Here is a 25,078-nt window from a genome sequence, read left to right as displayed (position 1 = left end):
AACCCCCCAAAAAAAACAAAAAGAAGGTGGGGGTAACCTCCCTACGTACGTACGTTTTTTTTTGTTTGGAGGCGAAAAACGCCTGTGCGTTATCATCGCCCGGAATTTTATTTAATAAAAAGGTAAAATAACACTAAAATAATAAAAATAAATAAGATTTAAAATGAATATAAATTATATAATAAAAAAATTATTAAAAAAAAGTTAAAAAAAGTGAAATAAAACTCAAAACTAATATCGCAGACGGAGTTTTAAAAATATAAAAGCTAAAATAATAGAAAAAGGAAACTATATAAAACTTAACTGATTCCGATAGGGAATGTAAAAGGCTCCCTACGCGTACGTACGTGTATCAGCATGTTTGAATTTAATATTTTTTGACTGGAAAAAACGAATTTTATGAAATTTTGTACAGACTCGTGTATATAGGTCAATCTGTTATTTAAAATGTTGGTATCAATATCTCCAGGGGGGTTTTTGAGGGGTGAATTTTCTAAAAATTTTACAAACATAATCCAACTTTATATTAAGCTTCGTATATGCGTAAATGCTTATCTTCTTACCATTTAAAAAAAAAAAAATTTGCCCCAAAATTCTCCTTCACCAAAAATTGAAAAAAACTATCTTTATTTATTGCTTATTTTTTAACCGGATATATTTTAATACCTTTGTAGGCATAGTAGTAATAGTTTATGCAAGCCCAAAAAATAATCCAATATTGTGGGCAATATTGGAGGGGTGCAAAACCAATAAAAATGTAAAAATATACATTTTTTTTGAATTTTTCAAAACTATGTTATATTACAATAAAATTTCATCATAATTCACCTTCACCCTCACAACCAAATTACTATTGGGTAACTATTTACTGGTTGTACATTTTTTAGTGGAATTTTTAAAAATCTCTTCCATTTAACGTAGAAAACGTAACAAAAAAAAAAAAAAAAAAAAAAAATTGAAAGAGATTTTAGTAATGGTGGAGAAGAAAAAAAACTAAAAATAGATTTTTTAAGTTTTTAAAACTTTTGGTTTATACAAATTAAGTTTTTTCTTTAGAATTACTTTTAAAAAAATCTGATGTCAAACCATATGACTTCCTTGTACGCCTATTAAATTACATATATAGATTTTTTTAAAAATGAAATGTACATAAAAATTTATTTCATTAATAACTTCTGATATATTTTTTTAATTGTTTTTATTGAATTGTTATTTATCGTAAACATTTTTTTTCGATCAGTGGTTCATAATTATTAATAAATCAATATATTTAAATTTAAACAAAAAAGTTAAAAAAAGGGAAATGAAGTCTGATTCCAACCGATGTGCCTTCCCCTTTTAAGATCCAAATATTTCGTTAATTAAAATTCTATTTCGCTTTAACTTTAGAAGCAATGAAAATATGTACTAGTTACGGTATATCAATGAAAAGCTTTCAATGAGGACTTATTGTTGCAGTTAGTCCAAAATCTAAATATTTTTGGATTTTGGGCTTTTTTGAACGCTTTTGTTCCAGTCGATTGCAATCAAAAGGGTAAGTGCACAACTAGATGTTACAACAGTCTTAAATCCAACATTTCAACATCCTCGACTAATCGTTTTTGAGTTATACGAGTTACATACGTACGTACGTACAGACGTCACGCCGAAACTAGTCAAGATGGATTCAGGGATGGTTAAAAAGGATACTTCCATTGAAATCTGAAAACCGAAAATTTTCGCTATCACAATACTTCCTTTACTTCGTACAAGTAAGTAAAAACGTTTCATTTTATTTATAGAAGAATCATTGTAATAAGGATAAAATCAAAACCTAAACCGACAACGATTGTTAACCTCTATATGCCTACAAGCGCCCATGATGATGATGAGGTAAAGTCTGTATACGAAGAGATTGATGAAGCAATTAAACACGTAAAAGGAGATGATTAATAATAGTTGGAGATTGGAATGCAAGCATTGGAAAAGGCAAGGAAGTAAATATAGTGGGTGAATACGGGCTGGGCAAAAGGAATGAAAGAGGGGACAGACTTATAGAGTTTTGCACGAAGTATAATTTAGTAATTGCCAACACCCAATTTAAAAATCATAATAGAAGAATATACATTTGGAAAAAGCCAGGCGATACTGCAAGGTATGAGATAGATTATATCATGGTTTTTATCAAAGAATTGAGAGGAGAGTGGAGGAAGTGTTAGGAGAAGACCAATTTGGTTTCAGGAAAAGTATAGGGACAAGCGAAGCAATTTTAGGCCTCAGATTAATAGTAAGGAAGATTAAAGAAAAACAAACCAACATACTTGGCGTTTATAGACCTAGAAAAGGCATTCGATAACGTAGACCGGAATAAAATGTTCAGCATTTTAAAAAAAATTAGGGTTCAAATACAGAGATAGAAGAACAATTGCTAACATGTACAGGAACTAAACAGCAACAGTAACAATTGAAGAACATAAGAAAGAAGCCGTAATAAGAAAGGGAGTCCGACAAGGATGTTCCCTATCTCCGTTACTTTTTAATCTTCACATGGAACTAGCAGTTAATGATGTTAAAGAACAATTTAGATTCGGAGTAACAGTACAAGGTGAAAAGATAAAGATGCTACGATTTGCTGATGATATAGTAATTCTAGCCGAAAGTAAAAAGGATTTAGAAGAAACAATGAACGGCATAGATGAAGTCCTACGCAAGAACTATCGCATGAAAATATACAAGAACAAAACAAAACCTTCTGACTGAAGGTTCGTTTCGCTTGTGCCGAATAGCACAAGCGAAACGAACCTTCAGTCAGAAATATAATTTAACACCAAAAATTAATTTAAATGACAGAAAAAATTTTTGAAAGTATATGTTTGGAGTGTCGCTTTATATGGAAGTGAAGCTTGGACAATCAATCTGAGAAGAAAAGATTAGAAGCTTTTGAAATGCGGTGCTATAAGAGAATGTTAAAAATCAGATGGGTGGATAAAGTGACAAATGAAGAGGTATTGCGGCAAATAGCTGAAGAAAGAAGCATTTGGAAAAATATAGTTAAAAGAAGAGACATACTTATAGGCCACATACTAAGGCATCCTGGAATAGTCGTTTTAGTATTGGAAGGACAGGTAGAAGGGAAAAATTGTGTAGGCAGGCCACGTTTGGAATATATAAAACAAATTGTTGGGGATGTAGGTTGTAGAGGGTATACTGAAATGAAACGACTAGCACTACATAGGGAATCTTGGAGAGGTGCATCAAACCAGTCAAATGACTGAAGACAACAAAAAAAAAAAAATTATTTATAATAATGTATTTTACAACTGATGCACATTCTATATTTTACGTTAATATTAGCATACTTAGTAATTATTAAAAAAATACGTTAAACATACATGCTAACTGCATCGTGGTGAGTATAAGACTTTTACGTTACATGTTCATTGTAACAAATCGAGTACAAGACTAAAGAAAAATTATATTAAAGACAAAAGTTACAGCTGCAATAATAATTTTTAGAAACTAATGATTACTTAGAAAATAAGTGATTAGCAGGTGTACGTGGCTTATGTCATGTTTATGTCAACTAAATACTATGCTATAACTTACATAATATGGTAATTTTACAACAAAAATTCATCATAAATTACTCCCACCACAAAAAAAAAAAAATCTTAGGTAACTTTTTTCATATTTAATCATTTGTCAACTGTACAAGAATAAACAACCAATGCCAGGAAAGTATTACAAATCTGTTGTCAGCTTTTTTGAATTGAAGATGTTCAAAGTCGATCATTTCAAACGACTTCATGGTACTGTTAATTTTCTGTACCTATTTAAGTAAATGTAGTAATTAAGCTGAGCTGGATAAAAGAAAATATCATATAGTTTCAGATTCCGAAGAGGTTTACGTTTTTATCGTATAATTCTTTTTTTTTTGAGAAAGATACAATAGTTCAAACTTGGTATATATGTTTGAGTTTGGATTTTAGAGGGGCGCATACTGACTTCACCAAGAATATGTATTTTTTAAATTAGGAATTTTGGTTTTAATTATTCGATTAATAAATATTAAGGAAAAACTTACTGCGTTCATTCATTGACGAACGGTCGGTAAATACATAAAATTTTAAACTCCGATAGTTTTTCCTTCATCAGACATTTTTTTTTAAAGCGATTAGCTGTAGTATAAGATTCATAAGAAGACAGCAGAAGCTTTAATAATTTTATAAAATATATTTAAACATTTTTCTATTACTTATCGTAATTTTATAACAAACAAACTGTAATATGACATTTAATAAGGCTATTAACATTTGAATTTGAATTTTATACTCTCATTTTATTTCTGAACATTACTTATTACTTTTTAGTTATTTATCTACACTTATTTTATTTCATATTAGGGAGAGCACTTATTTTGTTTCGTATTAGATAGGATATTAAATGCGCTCAAGGAACTAACTAGATATTTGTTTTTTATTCTTGTCGTATCTCATTACATATTTTATTGAGATAATTTATAGGTAAGCTTATAGAATACTAAGAAATACAATTTAATACTATTTACCTTGTGAAGGGAGTATTTGTGGCACCCCATGTAGGATGTTGTACGTTGTTGCATAATCCGTCATGACGTCTATATTTACCCGGTCGACATTCTACTTCTGCTAAGAAGGGCGGGCAGACCTCGTTGATCAATGTTTTAGATGTATCTATCAAAGGTAGACCTTTTTCTATCTCATCCGTGTTAAGTCCATAGCTGTTGAAGAGTAAAGTAAAATATTAATATAGTTTAATAATAACTTACGAAAAATATATTACACGTTTAATGAAAGTTTAAATCGACGGGTGAAAAATGTAGAATATTCTAAATTATAATTTAAATGACATTCTGCAATTCTATAGTTTTTATACTATGTTGATTTGCGAAATATTTTATTACATCTTTTGTAGTGGCGTAATTTTCTTATATAAAAGGACGATTTCGAAAGTATTTTATCGGTGGACAAAATACACACACGTAAATCGTGCTTAGGCCTACATCAATGCCCACTGCTTAACTTTAGTCGGTCATCTATTAAAGTTAATCACAATTTGTATTAGACAGTGAAGTAACTGGAATGCTTTTATAATGTATTTACACATAAGGGATTAGGAAAATAGTAAAAGATTGAAGTTGCAAATAAATAACCGACACGTTAAAAAAAAGATTGATGTTATTAAAATATGTTAATAAAAGAAAAAAATTAGTAATACGTTTTAAGAAAGAGTAGTACAATTATAGACAAAGCAAATTATTTTTTTTTAAATATTGCTTTGTTAAGTATACAATTTTATATGAAAAGTTTTCAGCAATATTTATGTCAATAGGTATTAAATTTATAGATATATTTGTATTAAATCATTTATTAAGATATACAGAGTGATTCAGGAGGATATGGCAATACTTTGACAACTCATTCTAGAGGCTAAAAATAAGAAAAAAGTTCATATAAACATAGGTCCGAAAACGCTTCGTTAGCGATCTATACAGGATGAAAGATTTCGCCCGAGTTTCATTTCCTCCGGGTAAATTAAGACTTTCTGAAATTCTGGGAAGGTCAATTAAATTATTTACTTAATTATTTCAGTTATTAATTAAATTCTCTACAATTTATGTTTAAAAAATATATGATTTATTGCCAATTTAACAACGTTATTGTACGTCAAACGTAAAAAAATGTGTTTTTTGACCCTATTTTTAGCGTTTTACAAGGGATATCTTAGAAACTAAGAGAGATACAGTTCTGGGACCTATTTTTTTCGATTTTCCAGCTAAAAAACCATAAGAAACAATTGAATTTGCCCCTTAATTGACCTTCCCAGAATTTCAGAAAGCCTTAATTTACCCGGAAGAACTGAAACTCGGGCGAAATCTTTCACTCTGTATAACTCGCTAACGAAGCGTTTGCGGACATATGTTTATATGAACCTTTTTCTTATTTTTAGCCTCTAGAATGAGTTGTCAAAGTATTGCCCTATCCTTCTGAATCACTCTGTATATAATCTTAAAATAGTATTAAAACTTATTCATTTTTAACTGAAAATAAAAATATAAAGAAAAAAGTACGGGCACATAGAGACAATAAAAGCGATTAATCAAAAAACAAATCGATAATTTTTTTTTGTTGTAGTTATACGATTTTGATGACATTGATTTTTCCAAATAAGTAAACCGGTCTATAGAGTGAAAGCACGATTAATTATTTTAACTAAAAGTTAGGTTTTGTAAATTTATGATTTTGGTAAACGATACATTTAAATTGAAGAATTTTTAAACGTTAACCACATTTGTCTCTTCAATTTATATTTGTATGTGCTATTAAATTTAACAACGATTTGATCCGTAGATCGGATCGGATAGACTACAAGGATTTTCTTTGTACATAAAACAACATTGATGTTCGATGTCAGTCTTCAAACATATTTAGCAGTTTTACGAGAAAGTTAAAGTGGTTTTAAAAATAAGATATTAAAAAAATAAAAATAAAAGGAATGCTTTAAAAACATCGAATAAAGATTTCATCATCGAATAAACAGACATCGAATTTCAGACATCGAATAAACAGTTTCATAAATAACAAATTATTAGCGATATTAACAAAGTGTATTTTGTAGGCCAAGAATAAGCTTCTTAGATAACCTTATTAAAAATAAAAATAAAACGATTTTTACGAAGCATGTGAGATTAGGCGCATCCTGGAAAATCTTACTATACGAGGTGCTATCCAAAAGTTCGGGGAAGTTTACCATAAAAATAAAATAGGTTACCATAACTTATAATTTTCACTGTCTCCTTCAAAGAAATCCCCTTGGGCATTGATACAGTGATCCCAGCGTTTTTCCTATGATACGATGCATCCCTGGAAGACTGTAGGTGTAAGTGTTCGAAGCACATTCTGCATTTCCTCCTGAATCTTCTCAATTGTGTTAAAACGACGGCCTTTCAATTGAAATTTTATTTTCGGAAAGAGAAAAAGTCGCACGGGGCAAGGTCAGGCGAATAGGGTGGGTGGAAAATCACTACCGTCTTTTTGGAAGCCAAGATATTCCGAACGGCTAACGATGTGTGCGAGGGCGCGTTGTCTTGGTGCAGAACTCATGACAGCTGTTACCTGACAGATCTGAACGTTTGCGCCTAATGCTTTCACGTAACCGCTTCAAAACTTCACAATAGAACATCCCATTGACAGTTTGACCAAGAGGAACAAATTTCTTATGGATAATGCCTTTGATGTCGAAAAAAACAATCATCATGGACTTCACGTTGCTGCGAAGTTGGCGTGCTTTTTTTGGCCGCGGTGAACTTGGCGACTTCCACTGCGACGACTGTTGCTTAGTTTCAGGGTCATTCCCGTACACCCATGTCTCATCACCGGTTACGATGTTGGAGATGAAGTTAGGGTCATCTGTTGGTGAATTTTTCAATTCACCACAGACAGCAACCGATTTTGTTTATGGTCGCTGTTCAACAGTCTTGGCACGAATTTTGCAACAATGCGTCTCTTGTTCAAATAGTCCGACAAGATGCGTTGCACGGACCCATATGACGTTTGTACGATTGCACAAACATCATGGATTGTTTGTCTACGATCTGCAACAATAGCCACTCGCACTTTTGCGATGTTTTCCGGTGTTGCGCTTGTTGATGGTCTTCCTGAACGCTCATCGTCATCGACTGTCGTTCGTCCATCTTTGAATCGTTTGTACCACAAAAAAGTTTTACTTTTACTCATAGCATTGTCACCAAATGCTTCCACAATCACGCGATGGGTTTCTGCGCCGGTTTTTTAAGCATGAAGCAAAATTTGATGCAGATTCTTTGCTCTTCAAAATCTGCCATTTAGAACTTCGCCGAAGCAGTAAAAAACTACGTTACTCAACCGCACGAAAGTCAACAATGCAGCCTTTCACCGTCACAGCCGTCACAGCTGATTCAAAAAGAGTACTGTTAGCCACATCTAGCGGCAGCAGCTAGTACCAGCAATTGTTCGCGCGCGAAATTCAAATTCCCCGAATTTTGGGTAGTACCTCGTATAATTCTCCATAATTAATTAACTAGTTTTCCACTTCCTATTATGGCGAACATCATATCCTTATACTTCCGTGTCAGTATGTGGATATAATTACAAAATCATCTAAGCGATTAATAATAATAGCCTTCTAAATGTTTTTCCGATAAAATAGAAAAATACTATTATTAATAACCTAATCTTCCAATAGTTTCACCAAATTTAATCGTTTGTATCACAAAAAAGTTTTACTTTTACTCATAGCATTGTCACCAAATGCTTCCACAATTATGCGATTGGTTTCTGCACCAGTGAATTTTAAACCGATGAATTTTAATCACTTAATAAATTAGAAAATAGATTAATTATTTTGATAAGGGTGTAATTTTGAAAGAAAAATAAGTTGAAAATCGCTTAAAAAATTGTTTACTTAAAATTTAAACCTATATTTCAATTTCCATTGTTAAAAAAATATTAATCGACAAATGAACGATACTTACGAAACGTTATAAAAAATGAGTATTTTTTTAAAGGTTAAAAGAATAAAAAATACAGTAGAAAGTGTAAAATATCGAAACCACTTAAACCTTCAATTCAAATCGTAAACTTCAAACTAATACACACCCCTTTTCAGTAAGATTGATAGAAAACCTCTAAAGCAGATTAAGACAATAAACCTTAAACCAATAAAAAGGAGATCCCTGCCCATGAAAGAAATCTAAGGTAGGGAATAACCGTTTAATATTGTTATGACTGGAAACTTTCACAAAATCTTTTTTTCTTCTTTGGTATTTATTTATTTAAGTTAAGTATTTTTAATAAATTTAAAATTCCCAAAGATTATCAGACATTAGCGCTCTATCATTATTTAAGAGTAAAGTTTCTACATTATTATCGATAAAGAATGTTTTACAACTATCTAATTCCTATTTATTGGGTACATCTTTTAAAATTAGCGTTTCTAACAAACTGATTTTGTGTCAATTTCCAGGAAATGCCCGATTACAGCCAGTTTCTTTAGTGGTCTACATTTATTAAGTACCAAATATTCCTTGTTTATTTGTTTTTCTTTTACTTCACGCTATGTATCTTAAATTGTAATTATCTTCACAATCAATTTGTAAGTATCTTCTCATTCGACGGGTTTGGTTTTATCTCTAGTATTTCTGAGAACAGATGCCAATTTCCTAGACGTAACCACTGTAACGATGTATTTGTAATTTAAATAATATATATATATCTACTTTTTTACCGCGCTGCTATACGGAGGGCAACAGGCAATTTTCTATTCTTTCTCCAATTCTTCTTCTCTATTTTTCTTAAAAAAATTATTGTTTGTTAATTTATTAAGGTTTTAATCGATTCTTTTCTATACGATGTCAGTGATCATTATAATAAACCGTTGAGGTTTAAAATTACTGAGGTTATGTCAACACTATAAGCGGGTAAAAGATGGTTCTGAAGTGAAAGAAATCTCCACGATGGAAATACAGAGATGGACAGCAAACATGTCAGCGCTTCAATAATTAAAGACACGGCTAAGATAATATACGCTGAATTCGACTACTGATCGGAGCTATTGTATGGGGATGCTCCAACGGTCATTGTGCCTGCGAGCGATACGAAAGAAAAAATATCTAAAGAATCACCTCTCACTTATTCATAAAGCGTGGCCTGAGTTATAATTCAAAGGTAAAGAAAAATTGATCTGTTAAAATTTTAAATTACGTAAAACAATAACCTTCATATAATCAAATGTAATCAAAATATTGGTTGCTCGAAATATATTTCAGTTATCCTGACTGTTTTAATTTAAAAGAAGAATTTATTGAATTGAAGAATTATTTTCATACAATAATCTAATATCAGCCTATAATGTAATAAAACACAATCAATGAAATTGACGTACGAATTTAATTAATGGTTTTTTTTTTACATTAAATTCCAGTGAAAGAGGACTCGTTCCGTATTTGTGTATATGCTTAAATGATTTACATAGGTATAAGATATGTCCTTAACCTACATAAAGGACAACCCAATTTAGAGATAATTAATCATGGAAAACGACTGTGTAATAATTCTTCCTAGGTGGGGAAGCAAGAAATTTCTTTATAATGATAAAATTAATACTTGCTATTTTTTGATTTTTAAGCATGTTTGTGTGTATCATTGTAAATGTGATCTTACATGTTTTGCAATTACAACGTGGGCGATTATGTATCGTACAATAATTCTAGGGTGACAATTATATTTTATACGTTCATTTATGTTATTAGAGACAATGTTTTCAGAGTAAAGTTTATTTATACCTATACTTAACTATATATTTCATCTATAAAAAATCTGATGTAGATACCACTTGACTTCCTTGTACACTTATTAAATTACATTTACACATTTCTTTAAAATGAAAAGTGTTTAAAATTTTATTTCATTAACTTCTGATATTTTTTCATATTTTGTTTTTTTTTTTTTTTTTTGTTTGTTATTGAATTATAATTCATCGTAAAAATATTTTTACAATTAGATGTTAATAATGATTAATAAATTTATATATCTAAACTAAAAATGAAAAAGTTAAAAAAATAAAAGGAGATGAAGTCTGATTCGAACCGATGCGCCTTCCCCTAAGATCCAAATATTTCATTAATTAAAGTTTTATTTGGCTATAACTTTGGAACCAATGAAAATAAGTACCACTTGAGATATATCGTTGATAAGCTCTCAATGAGGGCTTATTACTGCAGTTAACAAAAGTCCAAAATCCATATTTTTGGGGGATTTTGGGCTTTTTTGGACACTTTTGGTGCTCCTTGATTGCAATCAAAAGGGGAGGGAACAACTAGATGTTGCAACAGTCCTAAATCCAAAATTTCAACATCCTACGGCTAATCGTTTTTGAGTTATGCGAGATACATATGTACATAGGTACGCACAGATGTCACGCCGAAACTAGTCAAAATGAATTCAACGACGGTAAAAAATGGATATTTCCGTGGAATTTTGAAAACCGAAAATTTTCACGATCACAATACTTCCTTTACTTCGAAGAAGGAAGTAAAAACAAACTGAACTAATTTACGAAACAATAATTATAAATAGGCCATGAGTTCAGAAGAAATTTATTTGACCATCAAATAATACTGCAGTAAAGAAAAAGCCCAAAATTAGACTTTTTTTGATTTTGGGCTTTTTTGCACATTTTTGGTTCAGTCGATTGCAAACAAATTGAGAGGTACACAACTAGATGTTACAACAATACTAAGTCCAAAATTTCAACATATACGGCTAATCTTTTTTGAGCTATGTGAGATACGTACATACATACATACATACGTACGTACCGACGTCACGCCGAAACTAGTTATATGGATTCAGGGATGGTCAAAATAGATATATCCGTTGAAATCTGGAAACCGAAATTATTCCCGATCACAATACTTCCTTTACTTCGTACAAGGAAGTAAAAATTTGACGTGGACACCACATGACTTCCTTGTACGCCTATTAAATTACATATACATATTTTTTTTTTAAATGAAAAATAGATAAAATTTTATTACTTAATAACTTTTGATATTTTTTCATATTTTTTTTTCTACTATTATTAAATAATTATTTATTGTAAAACTTTTTTTTACAATAGGAGATTAATGTAATCTCCTATTGTAAAAAATACAATAGGAGATATTTGGATTTAATGGTTCTAATTTAAAAAAAGGAAATGAAGTCGGATTTGAACCGATGTGTCTTCCCCTTGTAAGCTCCAAATATTTCATTAATTAAAATTTTATTTGACTATAACTATGGAATCAATGAAAAAGTACCAGTTATGACATATCATTAAAAAGCTCTCAATCAGGGCTTATTACCGAAGTTAACAAAAAGTCCAAAATCCACATTTTTTGGATTTTGGGCTTTTTTTAGACACTTATTTCCATTTAATTACAATCAAAAGGGGAGGTGCACAACAGTCCTAAATACAAAATTTCAATATCCTACTGCTAATCGTTTTTGAGTCAGGGAGATACATATGTACATACGTAATTACGTATAGACATCAAGCCGAAACTAGTCAAAACGGATTCAGGGATGGTCTTCTTTTGTTTTTTGTCTTCAGTCATTTGACTGGTTTGATGCAGCTCTCCAAGATTCCCTATCTAGTGCTAGTCACTTTCAGTCACTTAGTCACTTTCAGTATACCTTCTACATCCTACATCCCTAACAATTTGTTTTACATATTCCAAACGTGGCCTGCCTACACAATTTTTTCCTTCTACTTGTCCTTCCAGGGATGGTCAAAATGTATATTTCCGTTGAAATCTGGAAACCGAAATTTTTCGCTATCCAATACTTCCTTTATTTCGTACTAGGAAGTAAAAACGAAAACGTTAATAAATTTAATTGGTTTAAAACAAAATAAACATATGATGAAATGCTCTTTTTAAAAGTAAACACCTAAAGAAGTTTACTGACATATCAGACTGATAATGCTGTTCCCCCATGAGCTTTAATGTTCTTTAAAAAGATAATTACTCCCTCTTTTCTTTAATAGGAGGGTTACTGGTAAAACGGAACGGCCTGACAGCAGATGAATTTTTTCAAGGACAGTAAATCTGAATGAAAATACTCTAAAATTGTGGATTGACTAGATATCGAAGCTTATTGTAGTTAAAAGAGCATGAAGTACCCATGAAAAAAGTCAGAACGAGTTTTTCAGGACATAAAAATAGGTTCTGAAATTTATTGTACCGGTAAAATGTACGCATAATTTTAATAAATTAAAGATTCTAATATATTTGTACATTTATATAAATGAATATCTACTTAAAACATCCTTTAATAAAGTCAGTCATTTATTCCTAAAACAATAACAATATTCTACTGTGTCAAACCGACATTAGATCTATTTTTAAGTTACACGGCATGATTTTTCGATGTACGAGAAAGAATCTTATTGTACTTAAATTTCTATTAAACAAATAACCTAGAGATCAATTATTTCGTATCTTATATAAATTTATTAAAAATTTAATCAAAAATTAATATTTTATTTATAACATACATTGTAATTCATTACAAAATATTTTCCAATTTACATTTTAATAATTAGTATTTTATTGTGTAATAATTTTGCTTATTTATCTTCACATAGTTTCATCATTATGATTACATAATTATTTTCTTATTTATTATTTTGGGTGATAACGGCAATTTTGTGTGTTGAAATATTGCTCCGATCAAGGTTTTCCACGGTTTCTGTTGATTCTTTCAAACACAGGCCGGAGCAGTTTTTTTTGTTGATTATATGTTATGATTTGAATAAAATACTTATAATTTTTTTTATAGTTAGATTTAATGTGGAGTTTCGTCTAGGATAATCAAAATAATTGATATAAAACACTTTTCACTTGAGTATAAAGTGTCCGTTAAATTTGAATTTTGTTCTGTTTGACACTAAATAGTATAATTTTTGGATAAAGATTATCTCTTGACAATGAAATGTTATATTTCTAAGAAATTATATTTTCAACTATTACTTTACAACCAATATTAAGAAACTATACAGGAATTTCTACTTTTATAGACAATACGATCGCTATGAAAAAAGTAAATTAATTAGAGACTAAATTCAATTTGAGTTTAGCAAAATAATAATATATACCGAACCAAATGATAAGAAAAAAATTAATTAAACTGCACTTGTCTAATACAACTGTTTTGTATGTAAATAGATTTCTAGGGCACGGCTAATTAGAATAATTATATTACACACGCATAGATGTACTGTATAGTGGTTGTTTCATGTTATGCTTTTTTAACACCAGATCGCGTTCTTGTTACCTCCTTAAATGGATATCCAAAGAGTTCAGTGAGACGTAATAACGTAACAGAAAAACCGACGGACTAAATGTGATTCGCTCTTGGTTATCCTCCAAATTTTAGAATTTAATTGAACAACGAAAACAATTCTGCTGTGTTCAACTCTTACACAGAAGAAAGTTCAGAAGTATATAAAAATGTTACATTTAATTACGTTACATAATACATAATACAAGTAATGGAAACATCCATGGATATTATATGCGGAGGGTACCCGTGCGCGCGCAGAGAGAGAGAGAGAGAGAGAGAGAGAGAGTGAGAGGGAGAGAGAGATACTCGCGTGCATACATATACATACTACCACTATAAAAAAGAGTAAAAATAAACAGACATACATTCAAATTAAGATACAAAACTGCTCTCTCCTCACTATTATTAAGAAGAATACTTAATATTATGATGGCAACAAACCAGAAATTTTCAATAGTTTATCACAATAAGAAATCATAAAACAATAACCGAATGATCCACAACAAAGTTTTTTTCAAGTACAGCAGATATCTTCAAGAAACAAATCTCATTAATTAATTTAACAATTAATAATTTATTTGAGAGTTATTTTCTACCATTCCTAGCATTATCACTCTAACACTTGAAGTTGACGCTTTTCAGAGTAATTTACATGCATTCTCAAAACTACTTTTAGCGCACTTCTGAATGATTGAAAATAACACTCAAATCAGTTATCATAATCCTAGCAGAAATATTATGAAACATTTTAACAATTAATATATATGACTCTTATCTCAGTAATATATAACGAGTTTATATCAGATATTACTATGTAGTCTACGCCTTGGAAGCCAAAAACATCTGAATTGCTTTCTTTGATAGTAATGTTATTACATGAACCCTCTATTCATATACTAAAAAAGAGTGAAGGCGTCACTCCCAGGGCCTGGTATCATTTCAATTTCGGCGCTCTTGGATTACTGATATATCGGCGACGAAAACCTATTTCATTCTTCATTTTTCTTCGTAAAACTGGCATGCGATACTTTTCATTTTTGAGAACGTAAGTGCGTTTCACAGAATGGATTGAGTGCCTTGTCAGGTAGCCCACAAATGCTTCATTATAACACCAAACTGACATAGACCAAAATATTTAATATGAAGGATAAAAAAATTAAAGGAAAATATCGTTGAAATTTGAAGAAAAATCCTGAGAAAAATTTGTGGTTACGTTCATAAAAATAAAACTTAAGAGTGGATTGTAAGGAAAGCCGGAAAATTAGGAATGAAGTCAAAAAATAGTCAAATCTGATTAAAAAGAAAAGGCTATTTCCTTTAAGAGACTTCAAAAGAGCAGCGAGGATAACATTTATTTTGGCCTAGAACAATGTTTTTCTAGTTTAGGGAAAATCGTGCATGTTTAAGCGCATTACAGAGTGCAGAAATTCCATTTCTGAAATCTAAACATCACCGTAAAAGTGTCTATTAATGTTTAAAATGTCTATTAATATAATGTGAATTAATTATTTTTTAAATTGTCCCACATGCGAAACAGTCCTATTGTGAATACATATTGTAAAGAGCAGCTTTCAAGTGGAAGGACTATGTTAACGGCAATTTTTAAACGAAATATCAAAACACACGTTATGAATGTAGAGCTTTTAAAGAGCAGAACGTTTTCAGTTGATTTTGGGCCATCTTCATTGATTAGTGCTGCTATTTTCACCCCGGCGACAGCTGATATAAAAGCGGGAGATTTTTGCGATTATGTAAATACATGAATTTGAATTTGGACAAAAATTTATTTAATTTGAACTGTATCTGTTAACTGTATTGTGTGTTTTTATGTGTTTATTCATTTTATAATAATCAACCGTGTTAAGGTGTCATTTTTTTTTATGTATGTGCAGAATATTAAGATTATTTTTTTTGGTGTATGTCTGTGAATTTGTGATTTGAGTTTATGAAGTACTGGGTAAATTTTGACTCGATGTTAGGTAAGGAGAGCTTTTGTATGTTCATGTTAGTTTAGCCGTGTCCGTTTTAATTGATATAGAACATTAAACAGCAATAGAGTAGCTCAGCTTATTCGTTCCAGCGGCATTACTTTTGTCTGTAATTGTATTTTGCTTACAATAATTTGTTTTATTTTTTTTTTTTGAAAATCACATTATATCCGAATTTTTTAAATGTGTGAACGTTTTTTTATGTCTTTGTTAGTGTATTTTTTATTCTGTTTGTGTTTTTTTTTCTATTTTTATATATTTTATGCTGGAGTCAGTGAGTGTGCTGTTATATGCGTTTTGATGTTAAGTATTTTATATATTTTGAGTGCCTCTGTGAAGTCTTCAGATAACAGTGTGATGAGTTGCCTGTGGATCATACTTGTAAAGCAAAGAGCTTTTTACCCATAGTGATATAGTGATAGAGTTTATTCACAATCCATTAATCAACCATTCCTTACATAAACTATCAATTTTTTCGAGTGCGATGATACTAATCGTCAGTGGTAAAAACACAGAGGTATGTATTCTATAAGGCATGAGCAACGAAAGAAAACGTAAGATTGTATACATACTTCATTTTTTTTTTTGCCTTCGGGATCACGGTTAGGTATTGCTTCAGAGGATAAGATGAATGATTTGTAGCGTGAGGGAAAATGCCATGCCTGACCGGGATTTGAACCCGGGACCTTCAGATGAAAGGCCAAGACGCTACTACTCCCTCCACGGAAACCGGCTGCTTCATGCTGCCGGACATGTTTCATTTGATCATGTATAAAGTGTAAATGAATGATTCATAATAAAAAATCAATAACTATTCAAAAGATGGTTGAAAAGATTGTAATAGAATTATTGAATCTTTCCAAAGCTGATTTTGAAGTAGTGTTTTATCCTAAAAAAAAAAAATATTGTTATTAATTTTAGATCACGATCTTCTTTCCGCCTATAATTATTCCGCCAATAATTATGCTAATAGAAATATTTTGTGTTAATTTATTACTTTATCATCGTTAAATAATCTAAGAAATATTCTCTATAAAATGTATTGCTTTATTATTTGTTTAGTTCACTTAAGGAATATTTACAAGATTAATTTAAGTAGTAAATCATTAAGTAACAACATTTTTCTTTCTTGTGAATATATATATATATTTCATGACAGATACCTGTGGAATTTAAAATTTAATGTCGCTACTTCTTGTACATTAGCGTAAAAAGAATTTATAACAATAAAATTATTTTAATTGCAGTTATGTACGACATTTCTTTTAAATTCAATCTTAATTAACAAATATTCTTTTATTATAACTTCGGTAATGACACGGATCAAGTGGTAGGTGAACACATGCCATATCCTTTCAAAGGAATCGAACCCGGGACTATCTGATTTAGAAACAATGAGTTAATTTCTATATCAGCTAGTATGCCATATATTATATCCGCCTCTAAATTAACAGTTACATTTTTTTTGGCCTAGAACAATGTTTTTCTAGTTCAGGGAAAATAGTACATGTTTAAGCGCATTACAGAGTGTAGAATTTTCATTTCTGAAATCTAAACATAATCATAAAAGTGTCTATTAATGTCTAAAATGTCTATTAATATAATGTGAATTAATTATTTTTAAAATTGTCTCAAATGCGAAGCAGTTCTATTGTGAATACGTATAATATTAATATTAAGTTCTTTACGTAATTATAAAGAAATATTTTTTTTTGTCAAATGATTTTTATGTATTAATCATTCATTAATCATATTTCCACCTTTTATCATGAGATTTAATTTCATTATATATTTCGTAATAACAGCGGACAAATCCAAGGTTAATCGCTCCATGTGCATCAATAAAATGAAATATCCCACATGCGGTTTGAATTCAGTAGGTGAATATTTCGCTCAGCCTTCACTTTAGTTATTTTATGAGATACGTAGGTGTTTCGTTCAATTAAAAGATACAATGGTTGTATTAGTTAATACGAGGCTACATCTCTTTTGATGATAAACTGCCGTATCTCTCAAGCATTAATTGTAAATAATAAATCCCTAGTAACATGGCATATACCAAATATTAAAAATAAATAAAGCAATTTTTGGGAGCATATAAGACTAGAATAAAAAAAAATTATTTTATAATTTTTTGTGTGTTTTATAATTGCAGATGTAGAATGTTTATAAAAAAACTGAAATTTATAACTAGCGTAGAGCAGGAAGAAATATTAAAACATATCAAAATAAATCATGAGGCTGATGATAAAACTGAATTCTCTGTTAATTTAAACAGTTTGTTACGGCATTTTTAGATTTATTTTTCATTTTGAATAGCTTAAATTGTTTTATTGTGTAATACGATATTTTCTTTTATCAGAAGTTTTTTATTTTGGTCAAGACAGCGATTTCTTTGTTTGATTTAATTCTTCATTCTTTTCTAGTCCTTCCTGATATTTAAAACTAAATATATTTATTATATCCGTCCTTAGTTATCTATTTTATTATTCTTTTTTTATTACTGATGAATTACGTCACCGCAGAAGCTTTCAAAGAAGCTTATACGTGGGAATATGAAAATGTAAATCTTGTAGCGTATGAAAAATGCCATGCGTAACCGGAATTCGAACCTGGGACCTCCGGATGAAAGGTCGAGACGCTACCACTCCATTACGGAAATTTATTTCAATTACTCTATTAAGATTTTACTTTATACAATTTGTTTTATTAAACAAATAAACCTTAGTGTCTTAATACACAGTTCACCGACTTACTATACTTTTTTCTGTTTAGCCTTCGGGAATCACCGTCAGTTAATAATTGAGAGGATGATATGTATAAGTGTAAGTGAAGTGTAGTCTTGAACAGTCTCAGGTCGACCATTTGTAAGATGTGTGTTAATTGAAACCCAACCACCATAGAACACCGGTATCCGTGATCTAGTATTCAAATTCGTATAAAAGTAACTGCCTTTACTAGGATTTGAACGTTGGAACTCTCGATTTCAAAATCAGCTGGTTTGCGAAGACGTGTTCACCATTAGGCCAACCCCGTGGGTTACAGCTCACCGACTTAGCTCACCTTTACAAGATTCTGCTACGAACCTTTCTTCTATATATCTATTAAATGTGTGTTAATACTAGAAGAATAATCTTCTGCAAGAAAGTTCTCCTCTCATGTGCCAGTCTGATGTTGATGTCTACCGTAATTCGTTCATCTCTTTAATTTTACTTCGTACGTAATACAATTTTGCAACTTCTCTTATATCCGTCTGTTTTAATATTTAATTTCTCAACGTCCTTTCTGTCACGTTCCCTTATTAATTTTAATCAGGTTTATTTTCGAACTGAATTCCTATTCAAGTAGTATTCATAGTAGTATTTCATTCCTTGTTACCGTCAAAAAAACATTATCAGCGAATTTTGACATTTATACTTTCTCTCTTTCGATATTTACGCCGATTTCAAAAATCTGTCCTAAAATTTTCTATTGTTTCTTCTACTATAAATACCATCGTGGGCATCTTTGCCTTATTACTCTCTGAATAGAGCTTTTCTTTCAATATCTTCATAATAAAAGGGAAGAAAGCATATTAATAGTGATCAGACTAACCATTATTACCTGATTTTTTTTTTTCAATTTGTATATAAGTTTTCTTTCTTATAGTTCAGTAAATTTTCCTTAAAATTTAAAACATTTTATTCCATTATACATATCACGCGCTTTACCCAGATCTACGATTATGGATATCATGTAAGTGGGTTTATTTTGTGAAAGTTTGCTTTCTAAGAATAACTAAGAACAAAATTGGTTTCCCAGTTTACACAGGTTCTTTTTGAAATAGATTTTGTGTTTCTACAATTCATGATATTCTTTTTTTTTCTATATTTTGCAATAAAAAAGTAACTAGGTACTGAACCGCTGATGTCCACGAACAGTTCTCCTACGGTAGCAATATGATGAGGAAATCCTGTTTGTGATAAAAATGGTTTATATATATATATATATATATATATATTTATTAATGTTTTATTAATTCTTAATATAAATTAATATTTAATTGTTTATAATATACTAGCAGACCCGGCAATGCTTCGCTACTGCTAGATTTGAGTATATATATATTAAATGAATACAATTGAAAGTTTGGTAAAACATTAAAAAGATTAACATTACGGAACTTAATAAAATTTAACCTTTCACTTTATCTCTTTTTCCCTGTTTCCCTTCTTCCCTTTCAACTCTTTTCTCTTTTTCCCTTTTCTCTTATTTCCCTTTTCCATTCTTCTCTTTTTCCCTATTTCTCTGTTATTTCTTATTTTCCCCATTTCCCCTCTTTCCTTTTAAATCGGACCAGTAGCGTAAATCGGTCTTGTAGTTTTTTAGTCTATATCGGACACACATACGAACATTGCCTTTTATATCTATAGAAGAAGAAAGTCTGTATATTTCTTTCTTTGTTTCGTAAATATCTCGACACCGGCGCCACCTAGCGGGTATAGTTTTTGCAAAAATTTCTCTTTTCGCATAACTAATATGTATTCTGAATATCAGCCAGATCGGTCCATAAATACAATTTTCCCACATATCTCAACTTCAGCGCCACTTAGCGGGTCCATTTTTTGTAAAAATATATCTTTTCACGTAACTAATATATATTCTAAATATGACCCAAATCCGACCATAAATGCAATTTTCTCCAAATATCTCAATCCCAGCGCCATCTAGCGGGTCTATTTTTTGCAGAGGTATTTCTTTCCATGTAAGTAACACATATTCTCAATATGAGCCAAATCGGACCATAAATACAATTTTTCAAAATATCTCGACCACACTGCCACCTAGCGGGTCCAAACTAATTCAGAAACCTTCGCGGGCGTGCGCATAACAACTCACCAAAGTTTCATCGCAATCGGATAAACGGTTTAGGAAGGCATAAGAGACATACTGACTGACAAACATTCATTTTTATATATATAGATATTTAATTATTTTACAATATAAAATTATTAATTTTTGTATTATAATATTAATCATTTTATAATATCAATTAATTATTTATAATATTAATTAATTATTTTATAATATAAGGACTAAGTATTTGTGCCTAAGTAGTTTTATTTTATTTTTTACTTTTAATGCCGCAAAGGACCACCTTAGTCAGAATAATTCAAGTCTTGCTTTACTCTTCTGAATAAACCCTTTTTGTGTAATTAAAAGTTTTTACTTTAAAGTCGGTATTCGGATCTTTAACAACAAATTTTAATTTTTCGGATTTATTAAGTAAATCTTTGTAAGTCAAATTTAATTCTTGCATGTCTTCTTTAATTTCTTTGATCCATAATGGCGGATTTTTTAAAGACCAAAACTGATCGATAATTCTCTTAGTAATCCTATCCTGCGATAATCTTAACAAGTGTGCACAGAACGAAATTCGCTTCTTTTTCATAGTATCTATTAAGGATTGCAAGTTTTCGTACAGAAATTTATTAGGCAATAATCTGTACTGATTTTCGTGTTTATATTTTTTGTTTATGCAGTTTCTAAGAATATTGCGTTCAACTTTAAGCAAAGGTTCAGTCCTATTTTTCTGATTTAATCTAAATAAAGTCTCGCACGCGTAAGTAATTACTGTTTTAACCACAGTTTTTTAATGACTAATTTTAATGTTAATCGAGAGCGATTTTTTGTTGTAAATATTTTTGGTTACTTGTAGCACTTTAAATAATTTTTTAAGTCTTTCGGTCCAATTTTGTTTTTCGTTACAATTACAAGTATTAAAATATTTTAATTTTTCTACAAATTCTACTTTGTTTCCATTAATATTCATAGAATTAATAACTAAAGGATCTATAGCCATCATTTTAGTATTTTCGTAAGAAATTTTAAGTCAAATTTTATTCGCAAGTTCTTCTATTCTTGTTATTTGTATTCTGGCTTCTGCGATACTATTAGCTAATAAAGATAAGTCGTCGGCAAATCCTAGACAATTTAAATTTTAAGTTATCTCTTTTGTATCCTATGTGAATATTTTTTGGATTAATTTTAAACCATTCGCGCATCAGAAATTATAGTGCACAATTAAATAATAAAGGCGAAAGTCCGTCGCCTTGTCTCAGTCCGGATTTTATGTAAAAAGGTTTGGAAAATTCGCCTAAGTATTTTATAATATAAAAACTTATACATATTGTTTTATTTGCGGTAGCTACGAATAACGATGTTAAAATTTGTTATAGTAGTACAGGAATTGCTATGTACATTTTTTTAGGTGTTAATTTTATTTCGTTAGCTTATAAAATCTAACTAGATCTAGCTTATAAATTTCCCCGTAACTTTACAATTTTTGTAGTTAAGTTTACGCACACACTGTTTTCTATTCTGTTACCGTATTATATTCTTAAATAAAAAAATATTAAATGTTCTTATATAAACTGTTTACAGCTCTGTCTTGGTAATAACTCCAATCTAATACAGTCTCCTAAAAAAAAAAGAAAAAAAAAAGAAATTTTATATTTATTCTATGGATTTAATTCAAACCAGTTTTGAGAAAAGATGCAGTAATTGCTTACTGAATAGAGAACTACAGTTACTATTTTTGTACGCCTCCGGTCAAATAAAAAGTTGTTTAAAAGCGTTAGCAACCTAACTGATATTTTTTTTAGACCAATAACCTGAAGCAGTTCTTTTGTTTTGAAAGTACTTATCTTTAGTATGTAGTTAACTTTATTCCAATAGTATGCATGAATTTCACTTACGTTTTAGCCAGCTGGATACTGATGTCCATCAACAGTTCTCCTACTGTAGCAACATGATGAGGCAACCATGGATCATTGTCCTTGGGTGCTTTTAGATCTATAAAAAAGAAAAGAAATCGATCTATTAACTTCATTGTAATAATAAAAGGAAATTATCTATTAATAGATTGAATAGGTTCCTCAAACTAACTATTACCATTCAAATTAATACCTATATTTGAGGGCTTATCATGGTGTCAAGCTAAAATCATTGAGAAAATATATCTTATAGACGTTTAGTGTAATGATAGCGAGTAAGGCTGATTAACTGTGAGGTTATTACAATTGTAGATTACAAGAAAACAATAGAATATTTTATATTTGATTTTATTTGCTACTAGGTGTATGTATGGAACCCTCACGCATAGTTTTTTTTATCATTTTAGTCTCCAGCAAACTTGGTTCATGGGGGCCACAACTTGACAATTTTTGAGGTTGCTCTTGTCCAAGGAAAAAAAACTAAAACTTTAATTTGTAATCTCTCTCTTTTTTTCTGTTTAGCCTCCGGTAACTACCGTTTAGATAATACTTCAGAGGATGATATGTATGAGTGTTAAATGAAGTGTAGTCTTGTACATTCTCAGTTCGACCGTTCCTGAGATGTGTGGTTAATTGAAACCCAACCACCAAAGAACACCGGTATCCATGATCTAGTATTCAAATCCGTGTAAAAATAACTGGCTTTACAAGGACTTGAATGCTGGAACTCTCGGCTTTCAAATCAGCTGATTTAGGAAGACGCGTTCACCACTAGACCAATCCGGTGGGTTTAATTTGTAATCTTAAAGCAGTTTAAAATCATTTACTACAACTTATTTATTAATTCTGCTCTTACAAATATTGTCTACAATCTGCTATTTTTCCGGAGTGAATTGAATATAATGTTACTCGAAAAAATTGGTAGATTCATTTTGTTTATTTAAACTATTTGTCCGTATTTCTTGTGGCCATTTTATGTGTAAAGTTTCTTAAATTTAAGAGGTAATTATCACTTGCTTTCTCTGAAAATAATGATATCCGATATACAGTCAGTTCCGATGGTGAAGAGGAATAGATGTCATTTGTTGAACAATATTACCTTTGTTTGGATAAGATCGGCATGCTGATGAGAACAATGATGCATTCAATTTAATAAAGAAGACGACAGAGAAACTTTCTAGTAGAATAGTAATATTCCTTTTAAACCTAGTATCAAACTTGTTCTTGAAAACGGTTATACAATTTTTGCGATCGTCTTTTTTCATATGTTAAATTTAGCGGAAATTAACAAAGAACTAAAAGCTAGACGGTAATAATTTTTATTTTATTTTATTTATCAGTATTAATTAACATAAAAATTGGATCCTCACTTTCATTTAAAATTGGGTAATCACTTACAAAGAAATCCCTTTCAATAATGGTTAAAATACTCCCTTCTAGAAAAAAAAAAAAAGTTTTAAGACAATCAAATACAGAACTAAAAAATAAAATATATAATAATAACAATAAAAAGAATAGTAACAATTTATTTGTAGTAAGGATATGTGCTTTGTTTCCTAGCACTTATCTGAATTATACATTTGATAAAAAATATTATTACCAATAAATATACCAGAAAATTGAAGTGGATATTATTCTAATACCGTTCGTTCCAGGAAACATTTTATGATATATTACAAAATAATACCGTTTATATTTCTTGTCAAATGACATGAAATCAAAAATGATATAATTTTTACTGTACAAGCTATTGATAATCCTTCATACTGGTCATACCTTCAAGAGAGGTGGCAAAACGATCTGCTAAATCTGACTAACCGTTATTACTTATAATTTTGTGTAATTCTACCTTTGTAATCCGTTAAGGAAAAATAAATTTATCTTTTTCATCTATATATATATAAAAATCAATGTTTGTCTGTCTGTCCCAACTTAATTCATGATCTGATTTGTCTAAAATTTTGCACACCCACACTTTGAACATAGGCGGTGAACATAGGCTAATATTTTTGGACCTCCGACATAAGAGAAACTTTAAAAACGAAATTTAAAACACTTTATTTCTTCCTTAAAGCTTATTTAATTTTCAAAATGACTTTGATTTTCAAGAAAAATTTAATTTTTAGCTAACATTTTTTTGAATTAATTAATTTTGAAAAGGGCTGAGGTTTTAACGTACAGTGCATATGTAATTTTTACGATTCATTCATTTACAATTTTTTACAGCTGCTTAAAAACATAAATAAATAGCTGCTTTTGTTTATCGTGTGTGCGTTACTAATTTAAAGTGTGTTAAGTATTTAACTGCAATCTTTTAAATTCTTTGGACGTTTTATTGCTACGTATCCCATTGGATTCAAACGAGACTCCTTTCGAGTTCAGACGCTTGCAGTTTCCCGTACGGATTCCTTTTGCTATGAAATTAACAAATCTCAAGGGCAATCGCTTCAAG

General features: G+C 30.2%; 1 protein-coding gene across 1 annotated transcript in view; it reads right to left on the bottom strand.

Annotated features, from left to right (window-relative positions):
• LOC142318447 (peroxidase-like) overlaps positions 1-25,078 on the bottom strand; it is a 162,913-nt gene that overhangs the window by 44,754 nt on the left and 93,081 nt on the right. The window contains exons 4-5 of the mRNA XM_075355032.1: positions 22,609-22,705; positions 4,547-4,738 (exon numbers count right to left, since the gene is read on the bottom strand). Coding sequence (XP_075211147.1) covers positions 4,547-4,738; positions 22,609-22,705 — 289 coding nt within the window. The remainder of the gene's footprint in view (positions 1-4,546; positions 4,739-22,608; positions 22,706-25,078) is intronic.

The sequence above is a fragment of the Lycorma delicatula genome, chromosome 1 (genome assembly GCF_047948215.1).
Source record: "Lycorma delicatula isolate Av1 chromosome 1, ASM4794821v1, whole genome shotgun sequence".
Lineage (NCBI taxonomy): Eukaryota > Metazoa > Arthropoda > Insecta > Hemiptera > Fulgoridae > Lycorma > Lycorma delicatula.
This window is presented reverse-complemented; position numbering and strand designations above follow the sequence as displayed.